The sequence below is a fragment of the Motacilla alba genome, chromosome 3, assembly GCF_015832195.1.
Source record: "Motacilla alba alba isolate MOTALB_02 chromosome 3, Motacilla_alba_V1.0_pri, whole genome shotgun sequence".
In the NCBI taxonomy this organism is placed as follows: Eukaryota; Metazoa; Chordata; class Aves; order Passeriformes; family Motacillidae; genus Motacilla; species Motacilla alba.
The window spans coordinates 64,266,781-64,291,065 of NC_052018.1; the positions used below are offsets into that span (position 1 = coordinate 64,266,781).

The following is a 24,285-nucleotide window of genomic DNA, read 5'->3' on the forward strand; positions in this document are numbered from 1 at the left end:
ATCTCAGTCATGCACATTGTCAAATTTGAGACCATGTTCCTGTAAAACAGAATTCAGTATTATAATTTAGTAAAAAATTTGTACTACACAGATCTTACACAGTTAATTCCACTAGTTCATATTTTTAAAATAAATTTTTCCTTGGTTTTTAAGCCTTGGTTTATAAAAAATACCTAGAAAATAACAATTCTGAGGTCCTCTACTTCTCCCAGCTACTGTCTCAATAAATGCAGTGTCCATCAATGCAATTAACAAGAAGTATGAGAGATGTAAGAGTAGATGGGATTAAAATAGAGGTAAAAGGCACCTCAGCCACAAAAAAAAGGATTCAAACACAGAACTTTCAGATAATAACACATTGGCAAAACCCCGTATGCCGGCACAGAACAAAGATTTATTTCTCTTTGTTGTGTTGTAAATACCACTGAGAAAAGTCCACAGACTGCACAGCACAGCACATTTTGTGGGCTGTCAGCTCTAATCAAATTTTCTACAGCCCACATTTTCACATAGGGGTCAATTATATGCTTTACTACTTCTGTAACAATCATAGAGGTCTCTTTGCCTTGCCTTTATTGGGAAAAGTGACAATACTTAACAAGAACAGCTCATTATCAGACCAACTGCAGTGGAAGTACTGTAAGTTCAAACCAATTCAGGGGAAATAGCAAACACTGGAGCCAGCAGGATCAGTTTGTTTAATATGTAAATGTTATCTCCTTCATAAACAAGGAGAGTGGTATCAGCACAATGGCTATGCCATAGCAACAAGCCTCTTAATTTTTTCCTAGTACCTGAGATCTAAAATAAACAACTTATTTTGCAGGAGAGAGGAGCAAAAGACCATTTCAGCATTTTAATCCTCCCACATTTGTTCATAAGAAGGTAAGGAAACAAATCTTTTTGTTTCTAAGTAATGGTGTTGGCCTTCCTTGCCACAGGAGCTCTCTAATAATTCCTGAAAGACAGATGCTCATAACTGAAAACTACAATTAAAGGAGGTAACTTTAGATCTACATGAATAAAGAACCTAAAATGACCTTTTGATAAATTTAAAAAACAGCAGGACAATGTAGTGTTTATTATATGAAGTCATGTTGTAAAGAAGCAGTTTAGAGATTAAGAGTACTGCAACTTAGTTCAAGTTCAACAGACTGACTGGAAGTTTTGATACCTTTTTTTAATATATACATAATTACTAGTGAAAGCTCAAAAAAATGTTCATTCTCAGGACTGAGAATCATTGATGACAAATTAATGATGGCTCTCATAACAACGTGGCACTCCAAGGTGAGAAACAATGTCTATTGCACAGCTTCCAAAACCACCATGGTGACAGCAATACTTTCCTCAGAGTCAACTTCCACCCCATCCTGCAGACTGAGAGGGCAATGCAATTTTTCTAAGACACTGTTTACCACAGCAGGATGGCTGTACAGAGAACTGAAGATGCATTCACAGCACAAGTAGGTGTGCTTGCATTATTTCAGTTGTAAGTGTATCTACAGAGTTAGCAGCATGAACTCAAAAACGGGCCAGAAAATCACATGGGCTTTTAGGATCCCTTACAGGTTTGTACAGCCTGTACAGTCACAGGTGTGTCACTTAAACTGTTATTTTTATCCATATTATGTATGAAGTCACAACTTCAGTCACATTTGCACTGATCACAACCCCCCAAAACCTATATGAGTGCATTTTCTTCAACTTTTTAAGGCTGGAATTGTTAAAAATATAACTTCTCCCTCATTTCTCTACAGTTTCTTTGTTTTACATGTACCTGGCATGCAATTCATCAGCTGCACATATATTGCATGTGCAGAATAAGTGCACTGCTTATTCTGAACAAGACATTATGAGAAGAGAAAAAGCCTGTCAAGTTATGGATTTTGTACTTTGTACAACCATTAGTAGTGTCACAAAGACCGGTGCTCCTCAACCAAACCACTTTTACCAACCCAAATATAGTCTGTCGTGCATATCTTCTACCTTGTCCTCACCCCCACTCTACCCTTACCATCTAGTAAATCTAGTTAAGTTTTCAATAAATCTAGTTAAGTTTTCAATAGGTTCAAAAATTACTCCAGGAAATGATTCTATGAAAAAGCACAGGTGGAAGCACAAAGAACAACTCATCAAGGCTACATCCTTCTGGGTAAGAAGAAAATATTTATGATAAATATTTACTCATGAAAGCTTTACTAATACTCTTAGGCTACACAATGTCTTCATACATCATATTTTTAGGTGGATGTGAAGCAGATGTTTAGAGGGTACTTTCCATAAAAGCCCACTCAACAACAAATGCTAGCTTTCACACACAGCCTCACACCAGGCACAAGCCACAATAGCATGTGGATGTATAAAGCCAAGAACCTTTCAAGAGCAACACAGAACTCAGTGCCAGTTTACTACATGTGTATCACACATTTCACTCCCATGCTCCTATTCTCTAATTCCTGCACTGACTTGTAAAAGTTCTTCCTGCAAACTAGAAAAACTTCTGTCAGAGGAGAGCTTAGTGTCAAGCTACTTTTGGATACAGGCTAATCAGAGCAATGATGTTACTTCAGGCATTAACTGAGAACATCTAACTCTTTCCACACTAGAATTCTGAAGATATTATTTCATTTAGTTCCAGTGAAGTATCAATATTATAGAGCAATTTGGGGTACAGAAGCACATTTTCCATTTGAGGAAAATAAGAAAAAAAGAGCAAACAAGCAAACAACCACCTTTTCACCTTGAAAGAAAATACCAAAAAAAGAATACAAGGATAGTAACGATACCTAACTGAATTGAAACACAGTTTATTTTATGATCAGCCTTATTCTGTAAGATTTCTTTGTAATCCGAGTTACTGAACTTGTACATAGTGATGGAGAGCTGGAGACAGTGGTTTACCTTACAGGGTGATGCAGAGATGATGTCCAATATAGTACAACTTTTAACAAAAATTGCCTTTCTGCCTTGGGGACAAGCTTCTGTGAATATGATCCAAGATCTGGCCGGACACCAGCTTAATGAAGCTCTGTAATTTATCAGATCTTCTGTTTAGATTTTGGTGAGCACTGTCTGTGACTAATGCATCAAGATTTCTTTTTTATACTGAAGAGTCCAAAAATACAAAATGGTGATTCCAGTAAAAGATGACACTGATGTTCTTCCAAACTGAATTTTGACAGAGATAGCATTTAAGAATACACATGCAGACCTAAAGTAGTTCTGGAAATGGTACAGTACTTTGTGTATTTCCTGGCATTTTAATGATTCATTTGTGTTCAATCTGCCCTTTAATTACCCTACACTTTTTCTGAGCTCTTCCAAAAAGTAAGGAAATGGTACAGAAAATATTTGTCTGAATGAAACATTTACTGGACAGGGATTATAAATCATTACGCCAAGGTATGAAAAAATTCAAGTCCAAATCAACATCCTCTTTTTCTCAGCTCCCAGTATCAAATCGGCAAGTGAACTAGGTTTCTTTTCAGTAGCTTGACTACAGTGCTCACATTCAATGATTATACTACTTGCAAAGGAGTAAGCTAAGCATTAACTTTGTTTTCAACCTACTATTTCTCCTTTCATATATCCAGTTGTGATTATGTGCCAACTAGCTGTATAACCTGAAATAAACAAAATCCCTGCTTCTTACAGGGTAGTTTGCTAATCTGAACTAATATATGCAGCTGTTTGGTTAAACTATAAATCTTCAGTAACTTTTAAGATTACAGAACTCTGACAGTAAAGGATTGCTCCAACACTATGCTCTATTCTGCTTTCTACTATAAACTAATGCTTGCAGGTAATTCTGAGCTTCAAACAGACACATTGAAGAATACAAATGAACAATATCATAAACCACTATTAAAATAACACCGCAATGAACCTGTTTTTAAGGGGCTGCCACACCATGCTGTTCTAGGAAATCAAAATTCAGCCAAATGGGGCTAAAAAGTCACAGGCCTTGAGTAGATTCCACAAGACCTGTAATTAATTCCATGTACTAGAATCCCTACTTCTCTTCCACCGTTTATACATTGATTAAGGATTTTTACTCTTAAATTGAAATGTGAGTTTATGTGTGCATATATTCACATTCATGTCTGTGTGGTGTACATCCATGTGCACATATGACAGGATGTGTGTGTATATGTATATGAGGAGTGTATGGAGCATCCAGTAAAATGACAGTATGTGGTAGAGGTACAACATAGTCTTTAAAAGAGATGTTCCCAAATTCTTATGGCAACAATTTTCCTCCATTACACAGAATATTTCGCATGTGACACCTTTTCCCAAGACTTTCACCAGGCGTTCTTTGTTGTTTGTTCACTCACACCAAATCCAATGTTTTTAGAAAACTGTTACAAATCTTTATTTCATCTCTTCAAGTCTGCTGTCTCTCCCTAGTAATGACAAGTAAATATTTGAACAGAAAAATAATGCCTAGAGTGAATTTTGTGAAGAGGTCCCCAAGCTCTACATTTATAGACATGATTCTTTGGGAGCTAGTAGCTCTCTCCCATCTTTTCTGACAATTTCCACATATGAAAATATCAGAGGTAAAACTGCACTAGATTTCAGTACTGCAGGAAGCACAGTAGCACCAAACCTGAAGGATATATAGTTGGTGTCAAAAAGGGGAAGATATGACAACACAATCAAGTCTCTTCAATGCTTAATGGGTTAACTTTGTGATGCTTGATGGATTAACTTTATATGATGCTATGGCAGAAGATTGGATAGATTTATGATTTAGCCACACATACAGGCACTGAGAATTAGCAACAGAACCCTCTGGCAAAAGAACCTCCCTAGGTCTGGTGTCAGACCAATTAGGACACAACCAGAAGTGACATTACATGAGATGATTTGGACAAGTGGGATAACTTTGCAGTCCTTTATGAAGGCAAGAGGGCTTCTCCCATTTCTTAATGTACTTCCCACTACATTCAGTCCATGTTAGAAAATTAAAATGTAGATCAAAGAATTTGGCTGAGGTATTCAGAAATATTTCATAATGTATTGACTTGTGATACCATGTATCTTAGAGAAATCTCAGTATCAACTCAAACTTCTTTAGACTTTAAATTAGCTTTAAAACAACGCTACTATGAGATCCTCAGCAGTATCAGATACACTGAGCAGCCAGGGGGACTTGCAGAAGTACTGTCTAAAGAGTTTCAGCATACACACTATGAAACACTACTAAAGCTTCCTCAGCCTCAGATACCGGCAGGACAAAAACTTTGTTAATAAAAAGGCTAAATAAAAATGTGTCACAGAAACATATGAATTCACCTAACTAAATTAAGAGGGTATTACCTTCTTATCAGACATTATCACAGCTGGATGCAACTACGTTCAGTAGAGTGATGTGAAAAGGATTGCAGAAAGCATCCGACAGAGCAGATATTGCTCAGCAGAGAGACTGAGCTGGCCTTTAAGTGACAAACCCATGCATTTTCAACATAGCTTATGAAGCATCTGACAACAACATTAACTGCTTTCCAGTATATCCATTCTGGAACTGTTTTCTATTGCAAGCCACATTAAAATAGATCACCTTTCTTTTTTTATCCAGTTAGAGAAAATACCATACCTTACAGTAAAATCATAGGAGCAAGAGGCCAATATAGTTGCATGGAATGGTGAAAACTGCAAGAAAACAAAACAACTTTTAAAGTTAAAACATTGTGAACATATACAGGCTTACTGTAAGCAGCAAGTTATCAAAGTTTAACTACTTAAATAGTCTTGGCTGGTACCACATCATGCTGTAACAAAACAGACTACATCGATGTATTTCTCCCCCATGCTTCTAATTACCAGGAATCATAGAATTAATAATCACAAGGAATGCTCTGTGGGATTCTGTTTTGCTTAGATTTCATTACAGCAGTACCAAAAACCTCTGCTGTAAAGTTAAGAAGTTCTGGAACAGTCATATAAACAGTCATTAAGTTCTGCTTTTGGCTAATAGGCTAAGTTTCATCTTGTTATATAAATCAAGTTTCAAACCAGCTTTGTGACCAGTTAATTATTTTCAGAGAGACAAAATCTGTGCTATACTGTACAGAGAATATAAAATATATTACCACCATCAATCCTATATCCTACCATTTTGAAATTATTTCTACAAATGGGAAAATTGGAGAGAAGTGGAAAAACTGAAGGCAATTATAACATCACTTCATGATTTCCCCCTCTCCTACAGGGCATTTTACAGGATACACTCTTCCATGGACTCTTGCAGGCTGGTCTAATAACTGCAGCAAAAGAAGGATGCAGTTATGCAAAAACTGTTCATCTCAGCTCTACTTTTTTGGCAATCTTCAGTTTCCAACTATTTTAAAATCTGTACTTCTCAGCAGGAAATACAACAAGCCCCTGACATAACTTGAGTTTGAAATGCAGGTCACCCACACTGTGGTTCACAGTTACGTCTTCCTGCAGCACATTATTCACAGCAACTACAAAGTCAAAAGTTAAGTCTAGGCTACTGCCACAGCTGCCCAAGTTGTCAAGAGAGCAGTGTATGTCGATGGCTGCTGAAGTCTGCTGAGAGAGCTCTCTTTACTATAGGGGAATTGAGGAATGTGCATGCTGGAACTTGAACCTCTGCAGACTTCCTGCAATTTTTTTTGAGGGGAAAAGCACCCCCAAACAAAATGGGTTCTGCACCTCAGGAAAACAAATACTAGAGGGGAAGAAGTCTGATGGGCAGCAAAAAACAATGGTACACTTTCCATAAGCCCCATTTGCATGTCCTCATAGTTCAAGATAAAGCAAAATCATACCGTCAAAGTTTTGTCATTAACCTTAAGTATCCTAGAAACTTACCTAAGCAAACTCTATCAAAATACTTAGCAGAGTGCTACACATGTAAGTTGAAAAAATTTGCATAATGTCTTTCTGCTACAAGAGAAAATTCTGTTCAATTTAACTGTAAGATACTACAATTTTATAATCTGTCTGCTATACAGGCAGAAGATACCACCAGATCATCCATCCCAACTCCAACATATCCAAATATCTTTTTAGGTAAATTTAAAACTGTAACTGTGTTTCAGTGTAAGATACTAAAGACAGCTAAGAATGTGAGGATCAAATGCACCAATATCAAAATCACCCAAAAAGGACTCCAGATGACCTCAGCTCACTGATAATGCCCTGTACTGCAGTGAAAGACATAAGAAATCTGCAGGAATCCTGACAGTATCGTGTTAGGTAGAATTCCTTGCCAGCCTCAGATCTGCTGCCAAAACTTGCGGTCTCCACTTTCTTTTCCACTTCAAGCTGTGTGCTCCTTTGTGTCAAAGCTTGCATTTGTGTGGTTGAGCAACAAATTGAAACAGCTTAATGATCCAGACAGAAACTAGTCATTTTCAGGGACAGGGTTTTCAGTCAGACCCATCAGCTGCAGCTTTACGACCCCTTGTGTCAGCACAACACAGGGGAAGGGATATCAGTAGGGGCAGCTGCCTCTATAGAGGCACTATCCAGGTCTCTCTCTCAATTCAGTGTGACTGGTGAGTTACACCACACAAGTAGAGATACTGCACCACCTCGAAGTGCTGGCCCACACTGTCATATCTTATGTGCTCAGGGACCATGTCTGTCTTGAAATGGAAGCAATGAAAGCCTGGTAAGATGGAATACAAGTCATGTACTCTCAGTACGTCTCCTCTGCACATGGATGCATCTTCTCCTATGAAAAATATTTCACAGAGCTAGATGAGAGAACAGTCATGCAGGCATTAAATTAGAAAAAAAGACTCAAGCATCAATCACCAGTGGGGAGAGCAGACAGGGGTAGCTGGGATAAGGAGAGCAGGCTTCTCATGTTGTCTGACCATGAAAAGGATTTGTGATACAGAATGACCACCTGAGTCACATCCTTTCCTGACAAATTACAAACTAAGCACAGTAACTTCTAAATATGTTAGAAACAAATCAAGGCCATGTGAAGCACAACACCAACTCAGGATAACTTCTTCTGCCAGAAAAAGTTTCTTTCCTAGAAAATATTAACAAACATACCTGTTCCTGAAAGGCTTTAGAAGGATTAGGTACTATCTCCATTTTCAGGAGACTTTGATATTGATGTATTTGACTCTCACATTCTTTGCTAGTTTCAATATTTCACACTGAAACATAGTTTTAGTTTTTGAGCTTAACTAAAAAAAAATATTTGGGTTATATTAATTATTGGATTAATTATTAATTTAAAATATAATTTGGATTAATTACTAATTATCGAATTAATTTTTAACAATTTGGATAATATTATATTTTCATACAACATGATAAAAATGTCATTGTGCATTGAGAGCAAATTCTTATTGGTGGGTGTTATAGCTGTACACAGATCCAGTAAAGTCATCTGCAGCCTTTCATACATAAAGTTTCAAAATCCCTTTGAATGCATTAATATTTTCTTTGTATACACAAAAGTATATATTCACAAAGTATTTTGTATCTTTTCTTCTGTGAATATTGTCCCTTTACATGGAAAGACAAAGGAAAAGCATCATTTAAAAATGAGTAAGGGGAAGTGTTTTCCCCATCTCAAATTTTCCTTATAATTTAGCTGAAGTAACCTTCAAACCCTCTCCCAAGCCCTCTAACATCCTGTTGGTTTTTTCCTAGTTATCAGATAACATAAAGTATTACTGGCTTCCAGAAAAATTTGTGCACTAATTCAGCGATGGTCAATGGGAAATAAAACGCAACTTACTTTTACTCTTCTGATAGCATAGGTATGACCAAGCAAGACGAACACTGGTTGCCGGATGTTCCTCAAATCCCAGCCTTTTAAGCTACAGTCAACTGCACCGGTTACCAGCAAGTTCTGATGATTTCATAAAACACAGATGTATCATGACAATTTAATTACTAAATTGTAGCAATGTATATGTTGGATACAAATGTTAGATAAATCAAAAAATACAGATTCATAAATCATAAAAGAAGTGACATCCCCAGTATGTAATTAAAGAGCACAGAGAAACGCAAACTGGTCTCCCACTTTTGACTACTCTGCCCACTAGAGTTAAGCAAAATCTCTGATCTGATGGGCTGACCATCTCTTAGAAAAAAGCTCTTCTGGATATGTAATAGTGTGAATGAGAGCAACAAAGACACTAGGCATGCTTTCATAAAGAGAAGATGCAATAATGTTGCAGTAAAACCCCCTGCTATTTAATGAGAGTGGTTCAATTAGCAAAACAGTGGGATGAATGGTTTTATACCTCATCATATTTGCACCAGTCACAGCTCAAGACCTCAGCCTGGTGGGCTGGTATCACAAGTTTGACTCCTGGGGTTTTCACATCCCAAATTCTTAAAGTCTGATCCCCTGAAACAAAGAGAAATTGATTCAATGTTGTTGCATCAGTTGCAAGTTTCAGTTAATCCATTAGTACTTAGCAGACAAGGGTTTCTTAGCTTTCTCATCTACCCCTGAAGATCTATAGCATTTGTATACATCCTTCTTACAAATTCAGTTCCTTACTGTTTGTAAAGATATTGAAAGCTGCATCAACTGATGGGACTACTAAGCTTGTCAACTTTTAGAATTGGGATTTTCCCATTAGCCCTGAATATTTAGCTTTGTGTCAGCAAAAATGGATTCTCTAGCTCTCTAGCTTCTAGAGAGAGAAAATTAATTAGAATTTATTACTTTTATGCTTATATTCATTCAAGAGACAAATTTCATCACTAAAAGGTGATTAAAATGCCCGTGACTTCTACAGGAAGCAGGTATCAATACTACCTCAATTTAAAAAACACTGTTTTATGCTGCTACTGAAGAAATTATTGACAGTTCCTTATAATTATTTTCATGCCCTTTATATACAAGCACTTTGATGGTTTTAGTGCTCTGTTGGTCACTTGCTGTAAAGTATACAGCTGGGCACAAGAAAAACCATAGCTCTTCTCAAGAAACTGGCTAGAGATCAAATAAAACCATCCCTAGAGCCACAGCAATATTCCTCAATTGCATGAACCACCAGACCCTGCAGACTTCCCAAAAAAAAATCCCATAATCCCATGAAACATTTGGAAAGTTTAAATAAATAAGGCAGAGAGAGCTTGGTTCACTACATGTCACAAGTTCAGCCTTCACAGAGACCACAAGGAGCTTGCTCTGGTGTTGGCTGGCTCTTGGTGAATAAATTCCCCATCTGTAAGGTGGGAACAGCACCCAAATTCTCCCTGTTTTCACCCCCCTCCCCTACTGTCAAGAGGAAAACTGCTGCTCAGCACAGGGATAGCTCTCCTGACTATGGCACCCTGCAGCCAGCTGAAGCCTCAAACATCGCTACAGAGCTTATAAAAACAGGGCAACATATGGGGAGGAAGAAACACGAGCAGCAGGGTTTTGGCAAAAAAACAGGTAGCACACCCTGGATCCACTCTCCATTAGCTTTGCTAATCTGCTTGCCTGCAGAGGACAGTTCAGTTTGAGTTTTAAGTCTTTCTGAGATATTATAATGGACTTCTTAAAAAGCTTTTATTTTAATTTCATCAGATAACACAGATTTGAAGGGGAAACACATATTTCACTACAGACAGGATCATTTTCCCCAAGCAAATAAATATATAAATCCAGGTGAACTAGAATGAACTGCTACAGAGATGCTACAGTAGCTTTATGAGGGCCAAATGCATTTGGAAAAGTAAGTTATTCAGCCAACATCAATTCTGACACTAAATGTAAAGTTGCCCCAATTACTTCTTTTTTAATAGAAAATGCTGATGCATGAGAAAAGGGAAAAAAATGTTATTTTCCGGGTTTTTTTGGTTTGTTGGGTTTTTTTTTGTTTTGTTTGAAAATGCTAGACTTAGCAGTTATTAATGCTGGCTGGCACTATCAGTGAAATGTTTTTAATGGAGTAACACAACATGCAAGTGAACCTTTCTGTGAATAGAAAAGACTGATTTAAAGCCAAACAAAATTCCAATCTCTCCATTTAAGTGGAAAAATCAGATTAATTTAAAAAACCCTGATAAACAGTGCAATCCTGCACATTTTAACAAACTTTTTCAACCTCTAACTTATTTCCATCCATACATATATATTTACATTTAATTTCAACAAAAGCTGCTGTAAAAATGTTGCAATTTCCATATTTCAATGAGTACTACAAATACTGATGCACTTTTTCTACAAGATAAAGCAAAAGTAGGATAATAATAACAGAAAGTTTAAGGAAAGCACACCTAGTACAATTATATTTATTAACAGACACTTCCAGCTGACATACCAAAGTAAGCACCAGAAAAGTACCCAACATTTTCCCCATAAAATATTTCTATTTTTGTAAGAAGCAGTTTCTCTATGGCAACAGATTTTTACTGGTCCATGAGATAATTTATTATGATTTCAGAATTGTTTATACATTGTACTTGCTTTCTTTCTTTCTAATGAATATTTGTGAAATCTTGGACGAATCCATGAAACTACACAATATACGCTCATCTATTCAAAACTTTTCAATTGATGCTAATCTACATCATCCTTATACACAGAATAAAGATTGCTAATGTGAATGACAATGTCTGATAGTGAAAAGATACAATTTATTTAAGATTTATATTTCATGTAGGTTTTATACTACCTTTTTTATTCACAGATATATTTTACCCAAATTCATAAATCATCATCTCCAAAGTCCTGTGAGAACAACCAGCTAAGCAATCATTTCTAAATAGTGCACAGGTATAACAGTAACTACAAAAAACAGCTAGGTATTTGGGAGGGTAATAAAACCCCATGAAACCTTAAACACTGTCTGAAGGGGAAAAAAATTCTAACTAGGACAGGTACAAAGTTTTTCAGGAACCAGCTTCCACTAGACCCAGCTGCTCAAAGCCCCATCCAACCTGGTCTTGAACACTTCCACAGATGAGGTATCCACAGCTTCTCTGGGCAACCTGTTCTGGTGCCTCATCACCCTCAAAGTATAGAATTTCTTCCTAACACCTAATGTGAACCTACCCTCTTTCAGTTTAAAGCATTACCCCTGCTTCACTACATTCATTTGTAAAAAGACAAAACCATCACTATTAAAGCAGTGCCACTGAACGATTACAAGTTTACATTACTTGCTGACTTACATGTATTTTTAAATACTAAGCCAGATTAAATTATTTAGCTTGAATTAAAGAGAAAATCTGTGGCAAAATTAAAAGCAGAACCCAAATCTCATGACTCTCAAAACAAATCTTTTTATGCGTGTTAAAATGATTGTGCTGATTGTTTCTATCACAGATAATTGTTCTGATTTTGGCTTTAACAGAGATATTTTTCTTCAGAGTAGCTGGTACAGTGCTATGATTTGGATTTAAGATGAGAATAACGTTAATGACACACTGATGTTTTGGTTGTCACTGAGGAGAGCTTACACTAAGTCAAGGACTTTTCAGCTCCTCACGGTGCCCTGCCAGTGGCGGGGCTGGCGTTGCACAAAAAGTTGGAAGGGGACACAGCCAGAACAGCAGACCAAAGGGATACCCTGTAACACGGCATCATGCTTAACGGCATCATGCTTAACCTACAATGCTGGGAGAAGAAAAAGGAAGAAAGAGATGTTTGGAATGATGGCACCTGTCTTCCCAAGTAACCATTATACATGATGGAACTGTGCTTTCCAAGACACGCTAGAACACGTGCCTGCCCATGGGAAATGGTGAAGGAATTCCTTGTTTTGCTCTAGCATTCACAGCTTTTGCTTTACCTATTAAACTGTCTTTCCCACAACCCGTGAGTTTTCCAGCTTTGACCCTTCTGATTCTCCTTTCATCCCACCGTGGGGGAGTGGGCTGCATGGGGCTGAGCTGTCATTAGGGGTTAAACCAGCACAACAGTACAAGAAAACTTAGAACAGGAATAATAAAGCTCATGGAATTCCACACAAAAAGACAGAAATAACAGTGACAAAAATAACAGCTTTAGTTAAATCATCCAAGAGTACTACTGAATACACAAAATCTATCTCCACATAGCACAACTTACCTAGCAAGTACACATAATTACCAGTGGAAACATACTTTGCAACTGGTCAATTTTAGTCTGATACAAAATACTGTCAAGCTAAAAATTACAAGAGTTTTAAGTTATTTTAGGGAAGAGCTCAAGTAATTCTTTTTCTAAAAAGAAAAACAAAACAAAACAAAATAATTTTTTTAAAAGAAAAAAAGTTAGTGATATCTTTTATTTCAGTGTTTCCTAAGAGGACTATACATAAATCTTGGGACAATTTTTTTTTTTCAAAATTGACCAAAGTTATGACTTATGATTAAGCCATTCTTCAGCAAAGGGCAATATTGGTTAGATACCTACCTGTAACCCAAATGACACAACCCAGATTAATTTACTGTAAAAAAATGTTACTGATTATTTCTTCTGAACACAAAACCATTTTATACCATGAGATTTTAATACGAAATACTATAACCTGAAAGTGCTTTATATTATAACATGTGCTATATACAGTATTTACCATAATTAGCACATAGTATAAATTGAGGGATAAACTCATTTCCTGAGAAACACTTTAGCTTGTACATTAGAGAATTATTTAGTAAAGCTTATTTGATGTGCTAGTTTTGGCTTGGGTAGGTTTAATTTTCTTCACTGTGGCTGGCATGGGGCTATGTTCTGGATTTGTGCTGAGCATAGGGTGAATGTCGAAAAGATTGTGTTATTGCTGAGCAGGGCTTACACAGAGCCAAGGCCTTTCCTGCTTTTCATACTGCTCTGCTGATGAGGGGGCTGGGGATGCACAGGAGATTGGGAGGAGACACAGCTGGGACAGGTGACCCCAACTGACCAAAGGTATATTCCAGACCTATGACATCATTCTCAGTATACAAAGCAGGAAGGAGGAAGTGAGAGGACATTTGGAGAGATGGTGTTTGTCTTCACAAGTCACCGTCACACATGATGGGGCCCTGCTCTCCTGGGGATGGCTGAACACCTGTCTGCCCATGGAAAGCAGTGAATTAGTTCCTTGTTTTTCTTTGCTTGTATGCACAGCTTTTGCTTTCCCTATTAAACTGTCTTCATCTCAATCCACGAGTTGTCTCACTTTTACCCTACCTATTCTCTTCCTGATCCTACTGGTGGGGCTCCGTGGCTGGCTGGGGTTAAATCACAACACTGGAGCACAAGACTTGGAGGAATTCAATAATGTACTGGTAAGTCATGAAATAACAGATTGCAAATGAAAACATTCCCCTCACATCACTACATAGATTTGACATATCAAACTAAGCAAGTAAATAGTATTTCAAAAGCTTCTAGCATAAACAGCAGTTTGGTTGAACTGCAACAAGCCACAGTAACTCCACAGTCAGCTTGCTCCCTAGATGCTTGATTTGTACAAGCATTTGTACAAATTGAAGCATCTTATTCTTTTATCCCTTTAGGATTTGGATTTCAAAAATGACCATTTTTTTTGCAAAGCCTTGAACCTTTTTCACTATGGCATTTCTCCTAACACACTGAACAGGAAAATAACCAGGAGTCATAAGAAGCAAAAAGTGGACCCACACGGCATACAAACGGAGTGAATATAAGCCTCTAGAAAAAAGTGCTTTGGAACTCATGAGAAACCAATGTTATAGCCAAACAGCAGATTATTTATTCCATTTTCATGGAACCCCAACAAACATAAGCATGTTTGGAACTACTTGTCTGCAAGTCCTACTCTCCAGTGGCTCCTTCTTTTGCTCAGTGCAACTTCTGAGGCAGGAATGTGAGCTGAAACTTTAGAGAACTGATGTCAAAACCTGACAACCCCAAATTTTGATCCAGAAACACAAAAACACCTCTACTGAGACACTGCACTAATTCTGTAAATGTTCTCATAATAGATGTATACCTTCCCCATCTCTCATTATTTCATGCAATATAATTTGTTCAATCATAGGTTTTTTACAATTTGAATACCAAACACAGAAAGGTGCACCAAGACTACATGCCAGCCTGATCTATGGAACTACAGCTTGACAATCCCTTTACTACACACATTTATCACCAAGAGACTAATAAGCAAGAAGAGACTTTTTAAAAGGCAACTCACTAACTCAGGGCTGGCAGTAAAACAGAATACGAGATAAACAATGGTTTCTAGTTTCAACATTCAAGTCTAGCACTCAGTGTGGGCTTACAAGAGTGGGACTTGGATATACAGGTTCATTTGTAAAGCAGAAAAGCTACAGTCATCCAACACTTTTGTCAACATAATAAAACTGTATCAGAAATTATCATACTTTGCTGTGATATAAGAAAATTTTTTGCCCTGGGCTTTGAGTCTGAAAAACAAGTCTTTGAGCAAAGAATACAATTAATTGATCTATTCTGATGAATACAGACATTTTCAGGCAAATTTCCAAAAAATTTCTTTCCTTTATTCATGAATTAAATGTTATTAAAATTATGTACCTGCCCTGATCAGTAAACTTAAAGACTGATTTAAAAGGAAAGCAACATTAAAACTAAGGCCCCAGTATTTAATAAAATAGCTATCAGTCATTCTAAATCTGGGCCTTGTCAAATCCAAAACATTCATATTTTCACTTGTCAGTGTTGTATCTGTATCGAAGAATACTTGCAGATAAAGGTAAAATGGTATTTATTAAGCACTTTATACTGCTAAAGGACAATAAACCCAATTGATACAAAAAAGGATGCTTTCTTTATAAACCCCAGGACTAAGCAAGGCCTATTGCTCTGCAGTCATGGAGAATCATTTAGTAGAACTGATTAACATATGACTAAATACTACTGTTGTGCGCATTTCTAACGTTTATTATGAGCTTCTCACCAATTTGCCCTCTGGGTTAAAAAAGAAAAAAATCTAGGCAAATGACAATGACTCATTAAACCCCTTTAGCCATGAGGCTGCTGTTAATGCTGTTAGTGGCTTCATGTCACTTCTTTAATGACATTTTCCACATCAGTGTGTTTTCAGCGTAAGGCAGACATTTGCCAGGGCTCTGGTTTGGTACCTCACGTACACCTGAATATCCTGCTTATCTGCTCAGAAATTATTACTGACATCACAACAGCACTTATTTACATATCCAGAATTAACAGCTTGCTCTGTTACTATTAACTCCCAATTAAAAAAAAATAATTGCCATTTACTTTCAGGTTTTGGAGTACAAATGATTGGGCATGAAGACAACAGCATGGTAAAGTACCTCACACATCCCTGTAAATGTTAAATGGAAGTTATTAGATGCTGAATAAAATCTAATTTGACTGAAGCATGAGACATATATATCTTCTGCAATTCAATTGCATTTTATTGTCCACTGCAGACAAGCTCAGTTTTCTTGTATGTATTCAGAATGGAGACTTAATGAAGCAAAAAAAGCTATACCTAGTATCAAATACTTTTTCAATTGCTTTATATTGCCATCCTGGAGTTCTCATTTTCTTCTCTTGTATTCCTTTTCTAGTCTCATAATAGCTTGAGAAAAAGCCATATTTCAAATCAAATATTAGCTTCAGGCAGAGGTTGATCCTTTTGAACAGCTCTTTTACTGTGGTTTGTGATTCTGTATGGTTTTCTGTTTTCAGTGCTCACAAACTAATTAATTACATGGAAATTAAACTTCTGCAGGATTCTATGGGGATTCAAATAAAGGCAAAAATGGCAGGGGTGTGGCATGCAATATGTTTTTAGGCCTTCTTTCCCCTTGCTTACTTCCTTTAAAATAAGAGTGCATTGTTTTACTTACATATAATTTAATCTAAAGTATTTAAAGAGCAACATTTTTTCCAATCTGCGGTTTACAACATACCTAACTTATCTTACTCATACATGAAGAACTGAAGATGCTGCCACATTAAACAGTTCATTCCTCAAGCATTACAACTACACTATTAAGATAGCAGTAAGTACATGGTTGGCAGTAGGTATGTGTGAGGTTGGATGAGAAAGGGGACAGGTGGGGCAAAAGAGAGAAAAAAAAGACACAGACACACAGACACCCTACAACCCCAAAGCAGTACAGACTCCTTCAAGAAAGGAATGGTTCAATAATCTTTAACAACATCCAAAAAAAAGCTATTGTTTTTAAAAGTGAAGAAACCCAAGTGAGCTGAAAAGAAGTACATAAAGTTTCCTTCCAGATGCATTTCAGTTGCTAATTTTCAAGACAACAAAATGTTGCAAAATAGGAGACCACAAAACTGCAGGTCAACCTTTCCAGCAAGCACATCCCAAAGAAGGGAACAGCTCTAAATTTGACAAAGTACTATCACATTGAGATTCAAGTTTCTCTCCAGCTCCAACTTTAGCTCAATAGATGATGAATCATCAGTAAAATTTAGCTTTCTGTCCCATGATTTTCTGTCATCCTCATAGAGTATGCAGATCATAGCAAGTTTTAAATGAGGACAACCAGCCTCCTTGAATAGTTCCACTTTACTTTCATCACATACCTTGACTGACAGAGTAGAATGTCATTAAGCACTGAACAATAAACTCTCTGAACACCAACTGTGTGATATACCTTTCTTACAAGGAAATGGCCTTTATACTAGAGCTAGAGGGTCATGAGTCCTTCTACTATCCACAATCCTGCTGACCAAAGAAATGATTGCCAATATGTGTTTTCTGTAGGGAAGCAATCCAATCAAACCACAGGAAATTTTCAATGCAAACAATGCAAACACAAAACCTTTTCACGTCATGATTTCTATGTTATTTCATCTAGACGTACACCAGACATTTTATTTTGGAAACTGTAAGAAAGTTCACCATCATTTTGAAGACTACTTCTTCTAAAATCTAATGATTTTATAACCAGAATTACACTATCAGTGTACTGATAGCAGATTTTTATTTCACACCCTAGTGAGAACTACACACTTAGAGAAGAAAAATACTGTGTCTTTTATGCATGTTGTTTTTCCATCAATGAGTGAAAACTGACTGCAATTAGCTTTAGGCTCCAGTAGCATATTAGTCCCTTTCAAGCATCAAAGTAAATATTCACAAAAGAATAGGAACTCTGTAGTGTTCTAGTCAAAACTTCCAACAGCTGCATCCACTGAGTCACTCAAAGAACAGATCAATTGTTGTACCAAATTTAGGTACCACGACATACAGCACCTAACAATCAGTGTTTCCCAAAATTGTTCAAGTGGCAACATATTAGAAGAAAGTTTGGCTACATATCCTGGAGGTTCAAATATGAAATAGTCAGTTGTATTAGCAAAGCCCTTTTGTTCATCTAGAATGCCAGAAATTTTGTATGGGTAAGACTACCATGGACAGGAGGGTTCTAAGCAGGACTTGAAAGAGAACATTCCTTAGAACTTGAAAAAACTCTTAAGCACTCAACCTTGACCAAATGGTACTTAGGTAATTATTTTGTTTGTAGTATATAGATAGCTGCATTTCAGCAGAACTGTTCATACAGTGTACAAGGCTCAATCCCATAAGTTTCTGCACATCCTGCTAGACAGGTATCCATCACATAAGGTGGAAAAACCTATGCTCCAACATTTGGCTTTCAAGCACTACTACGTAGAACAAATAAATGTTACGCATTCATCATTCTAGCTAAACTCTGCAGGCAGAATCAGATAGAAACAGCCAGACTGAAATTTTATGAAAGCCACAGGTACTTTTTCATCTGACTTCCCACAGAATAGGGAAGACTAGTATCTGTGTGTACACACTGTCTCTCCAACTTCAGTAACAGGAAAACATAGTTATGTATACCCTCTTGATATTAGAGCCAAACAATTTCTATTAAAACCAGTACAGAAGTACAACAGATATGAAATCTGTCAAATTTAGGCCACCGGAGTTAATTGATCAACATTTGTATTAAGACAGCTCCTTATAGCCCTTTTAATTCCCAGGCAAATTCTGTGGCTCACAGCACCTCTCTCCCAGTTAATCATCACCTGGACCCCAGGTATCACTGCAGAGCTCTCCTTGTGCCTCTGAAGCAGGAGCAATGTTTGGAAAACACTATCACCTCACCTCTCTTTGCCTCTGTGTACACTCATCTCAACTGTGATTGTATTTACCAGCAAGACCCACAGCCCTTGCCAAAGCAGAGAACAAAAATTGATTGAACAAGGCACAGAGATCTACAGAATTGCTTAAAAAAAGCTCAGTGGAAACTGACTACATTTCTCACAGAGTTAACAGTCTACCAACACTTGAGATAATTTGAACAAAAACATAAGCCAAACACAAAATAAAGCATATAACATGATTTAGTGGTCAATAACAAGAGTGAGATGAATGGAAAAGAGATACATAAAATAACAGAAAAAAAACGCCACAAGGTCACTGCTAGAAAACTGCTGAGCTTCGTTTAAATGGCCAAGAGGATGATCTACTGACTAACAGAACCTACAAATCCAGCTGCAGCAATACATTTACCTTTCCTTGTTCCAGTTTTATAGAACAAGTGTGTATGACACACACTACCATCTGCTGGAAAAAGTGCTGAACTGATCCACTAACACAGAAGGCGGTTTCGGGTTTTTGTTGTGAGAACCTCTTTACCATCACACTTACCTGAGGCAGATGCAAAACAACCTGGGATGTGTGGAGACCATATAGTGCTGTAAATGACTGCTTCGTGGCCTTTAAAAGTGCATAATGACTTCCCCACAGTTGGATCCCACTGAATAAAGGAAAAAAGAAGACTGTTGAGATACACATTCAATAAGAAATGAAAGGTTTCACATATTGAAAAAAACCCAACTTTATACATACAGAAAGGATTAATGCTTTTTTAAAAAGGTACTTGTACGCTTAAACTGGTATCATCTATCTGAGAGCTTAAGCAACCTCTCAATTAAAGCAGAATTTCAGCTGCAGGGTAAAAATAAACAGGTAAAGAGAATCCATGTTGTTTCATAACACAAAGGACTCTGAGATCCAAAAGAAATCACACTTTTCACCTTCAACAGAAAACCAACATACCAGCTTGGCTGTTTGGTCCCATGAACCAGACACCACTAGCTGCTCTCCTCTAGTTTGGCTCCAGTCAACACTATATGCCTGTAAATGACACAAGAGCATAGTTTAGAAGGAGCATTAGAATACAAGTTTCAGGCTGTAGTTAGCCAGAATTTCACAAAATAGACTTGGATTTGCAGATAGTATCCCAGTCAGCTGAAAAACCATACCACTGAAGCACTGAAGCAAAACTTGCCAACAATACCATTTACCTGAACAAAAATGAAATGTAGCCTCTCAGTCAGACATTAAAGGCACATACAGGCTAAGAAAAGTATTTGAAAAAGCAAAGATGGGCCAAAATGGAGGAAAAAGAAAAGTTGAAACAACATCCACATACGTCTGGCATCACTAGGAGTCTACCACTTTAAAAGCCATAATTCAGACTTGATTTCTTATTGCTGATCCAATTTTATTCAAAGATCTACAGTTTCCAATTGCCAGCCATCTCTCATTGTAAATGCCATATCTCTTCACAGGTGACTTTGAGATTTTAGCTGACTAACAATAAATGCTTTTTTTATTATATCCAGTTATCCTAAGAAATATATGTCATAAAATACTCCTGGTTACCATCTTTTCCAGGTACTACGGCACTCTTTTTTTATCATCCAAATCCTCTAACAAGTAAAATATAATAAATTTAAAACTCACTTTCCCTCATAACTACTCATTTCAGCTATTAAGAAATTACTTTCCACTGTGTACTTGAAATAAGCTCCCTCTTCCCTGACAGCATATTCTAATGCTGGCCCCTGCTTTACCAGAGGATACCTTAACTCCACCCTTCACTGCTGATTTTTCAGCTCTGCTGCCTCACAAAATCAAATGCACTAAGGTAGTTCTTCAAATTATTTAAAATCCTCAAGACTCAAGTACATGTACAACTTCCATCTCCAAATTCACATCTCTACTTGACGGAAGGTGCATTCTGTTTTGTCTGGTTTTACCACACACTAAAGCAATTCAATAAGCTGCAGCGGGACACGAACCATTTCAGTGTAAGGTGGATAAATATTAGATAAAACAGTCCATCCTCTTCACCTCCTGACCCAATCAGAGCTCCCAGGACACTTGTCAGAAATGTGGTTGCTACCTAAGAGTAGTAGGTAGCACTGCTCTCAACAGCTGGGCCACTAACTACCGAGGATTTGTACTCCACCTGGGATAATCTAGTTCTAGCACAGCACTGGATGTGGTCTGCAAATCAACATACTAGATGTTGGGCTTGTCTTGGATATATGGAATTGTGCATTTAATAACAGCAACCCTGTTTTGAAGGTGGAAGTGCTTGGACCTGTGTCCCCAGATTAAAAAAGCAGAGTAGCTGAAAGAAACCCAGCAACTGTCTGGAAGTCTTCTATGGAAAGCATTTGTGTGAGAATGGAAATTGAGGTAATATTTAGCTATTTCTGAGCATTTTCCTTTCTAAGAAATATTTCAGTCTGTGCTAGATCCAGCTCAGATGAACTGGTTTTCATCTATTTGCTTATCTTCCATAAGTTGAACACGACGACTGCCCAGAGAAAAACAAGCTGATTTATTTGCAACTCTCCTTTTTTATTTGACAAAGTCCTACTTCCCATATACAGAAAGCCATACTGTTGTAGAACCATTTTGTACTAACTCCCTTCCTTGAGGAGCTTACAGCCCAAAGGTACAAGACACTGGGACAGTACTTAACAAAAGCCACATAACCAATTCAGAGGTAATTATTTCAGGTTTTTTTACCAAACCATACTCTTGACTTTTCTACTTTTGTTAGCTAACTAATTATACTACAGTTCATTAAAACATGCTCCTTTCCACTCTAACTCTTCCACCAAAACAGTAACAAAGGAAACACACCAGTACCTCTCCAGAGATTCTAAGAACATGACACTTCATGTTCTTAGAAGTACATGACACTTACATGACACTTCAAGTGTCATGTAGGAAGACATGACACTTCTCCAAAGTAGCTCCCAAGCTCCTCACAAATATTTCTCTCTTTGCCTTTGAATCTGTGTGATGGCCTGAGCTCAACTCCTAAGCTGCTGCTGTTTGGAAATGCCCCTAATTGTATCACTACACAGTATGCCCCTTTCACACAACAGCTCAGTAAGTGTTTGGCTCTCATATTCATATTCAAGGTTTTCCAGAGAGAAACAGATCTTTGGGAAACATGCACCTGTGTCACACAATCCACGTAGCTGGTATTCAACACATAGAACTTGGGGATGTATCAGATATTCTGCAGGGATAGGGCAAAGCTCACACAGGGCTTCCAGCTTGCTCCCAAGCTATCAGCAGGTAGATCTGCAGAGCACGTGCTGTGACACAAACCTGGGCACATATGGCACACAGGGCTGGCACTGCTCAGCGCTCTGCAGCTGCAGCACAGGCAGCGGGACCTGGGCGAACTCTGCTTCGGGCAAGAATTACCAACAGAACAGACACCAGGCTCGGGAAAAACAAGAGATCCTGTCCATTTGGCATGTGACAGGTCTAGGTAATAGGGAGAGGATGAAAAGAAGCCAGTGTGAATAACCCAGTAAGGTTCACTTTTACTCTCTTTCTCATGTCATCCTCCAACAAAAACTTATAGACACTTCAATGGAAGCTGTGTTGAGCAACTGGGAAAGACTAATAACACAGCATAAATCTTAGCTGTTAACCTTTTAGTGCTCTATCTTCAATCATAAAATAAATGAACCCTAGCTTATTCCTAAACAGCAGCAAGAAATGCCTCAGGAAAGATGAAAAAATGAAGGAAAAAAGATGTAAAAACATAAAAAATAGCTTAAAATAAACATTCAGGTTCACTTTACAACACAAATTTAATTCAAGCCTTCTATTATCTCACAATCCAGTAGGATTTCATCAAAACCAAAGTAAATTAGGTTTTCGAATTTATTCATAGGATTCAGCAATTGGCTAGTGCTGGAATAAAACTCATCGTCCTTTGATAATGCAAATTCACTTTTAAATTAAAAATGCACATTCTTTTTGAGAGGGAACAATGATCTCATTTAGAAAAAAAAAGAAACAGATCCCTGTCAATCATGCATTAGAAATAATATAAAATGCAGTGACAAAACTGCCATTAAAAATGTCAGACGGGGATTAAGGATTAGGAAGGTAGTGAAGACACTGTCTGCACCAGTGTTTGCCAGAAATTGCTAGGTAAATTCCTTCTGAAATCTATCCTCTTAACACAAGTTCATAACAAATCAATACAAACCTTTCATATCTCACAAACTCTCACTCAGCCCATGTTTCCTATACTGTCTTTCTGAGCACAGTTGAATGTGTTCACCTCCCATGCTACCAGCTCAGCTAAGACATAGACACAGAAATGCTTATTTCACAAACAACAGATGGTGTAACAGAACCAAATAAACTTACTGATGCAATTTCGAAGAAAAAATGGCAGAAACAAAAAAAAAAAAAAACTGGTACTATGCTTCACCTACATCTTTCTGTAACTACTGTCAGCCTTTGAGCATTATCAAAATCCTGATCCCAACTAGAAACCCCTCTCTCAAAATTCTCACTCTATACAGTAAGTGTATTAAAGCAAAGTAGAAAAACTATGAAGAAGTAAGCTACAGAAGATGGGCTCTTGTGTAACTACAGTCACTCAGCTTTTAGCTTTGTGCTTCATATCTGAAAAAATCTTGAGGTTTTGGGGAATGAAATTGAATTCACTCAATCAGTTTTTTGACTGCATATCTACTTCATTATTTTATTGAGATTGATGTCCTTTAGACAAAGTATCTGTAAAGTCAGTAAAATGCAGGCTGAAACTCATTGCATCTTAGGGTAAAAGACTTAACAGAAGTGAGTCAAGGGTTAGAAGGAAAGCTTAAGAAAAAAGGGAAGAAAAATCACTTTAGGGAAGATGTATGTACTACAGAATAAATATCCTTAAAACGATGCAAATATATTTATGAACCTGAATATAATACTCTTCTCTACCCATACACCACTGCACAAAGAAACTGAGATTTTAAGAAATCAATCAAATAAAACAGTATCAAACCAAGGCTAAAAAAACATACACACTATCCCAACATTTGACTGCTGTTATTTGAGAAGGATCTCACAGATGCTAGGAGGGAAAAGGATAAGCAGATCTGAGTGCAACCCACTTGCTAAGGATCTGCATAATGTGTATCACTCCACAACCTCAAGAATATATACTGATATATCAGCTGTCTGACTTAGACCTATCTAATAAGGCTCTCTAAAAATCACAGCATAACTGCAGTAATTTCATACATCA

General features: G+C 37.3%; 1 protein-coding gene across 1 annotated transcript in view; it reads right to left on the reverse strand.

Annotated features, from left to right (window-relative positions):
• Window positions 1-24,285, reverse strand: part of PEX7 (peroxisomal biogenesis factor 7) — a 42,471-nt gene that overhangs the window by 14,732 nt on the left and 3,454 nt on the right. Inside the window, exons 4-8 of the mRNA XM_038130972.1 lie at window positions 19,983-20,060; window positions 19,572-19,680; window positions 9,258-9,364; window positions 8,744-8,857; window positions 5,606-5,661 (exon numbers count right to left, since the gene is read on the reverse strand). Coding sequence (XP_037986900.1) covers window positions 5,606-5,661; window positions 8,744-8,857; window positions 9,258-9,364; window positions 19,572-19,680; window positions 19,983-20,060 — 464 coding nt within the window. The remainder of the gene's footprint in view (window positions 1-5,605; window positions 5,662-8,743; window positions 8,858-9,257; window positions 9,365-19,571; window positions 19,681-19,982; window positions 20,061-24,285) is intronic.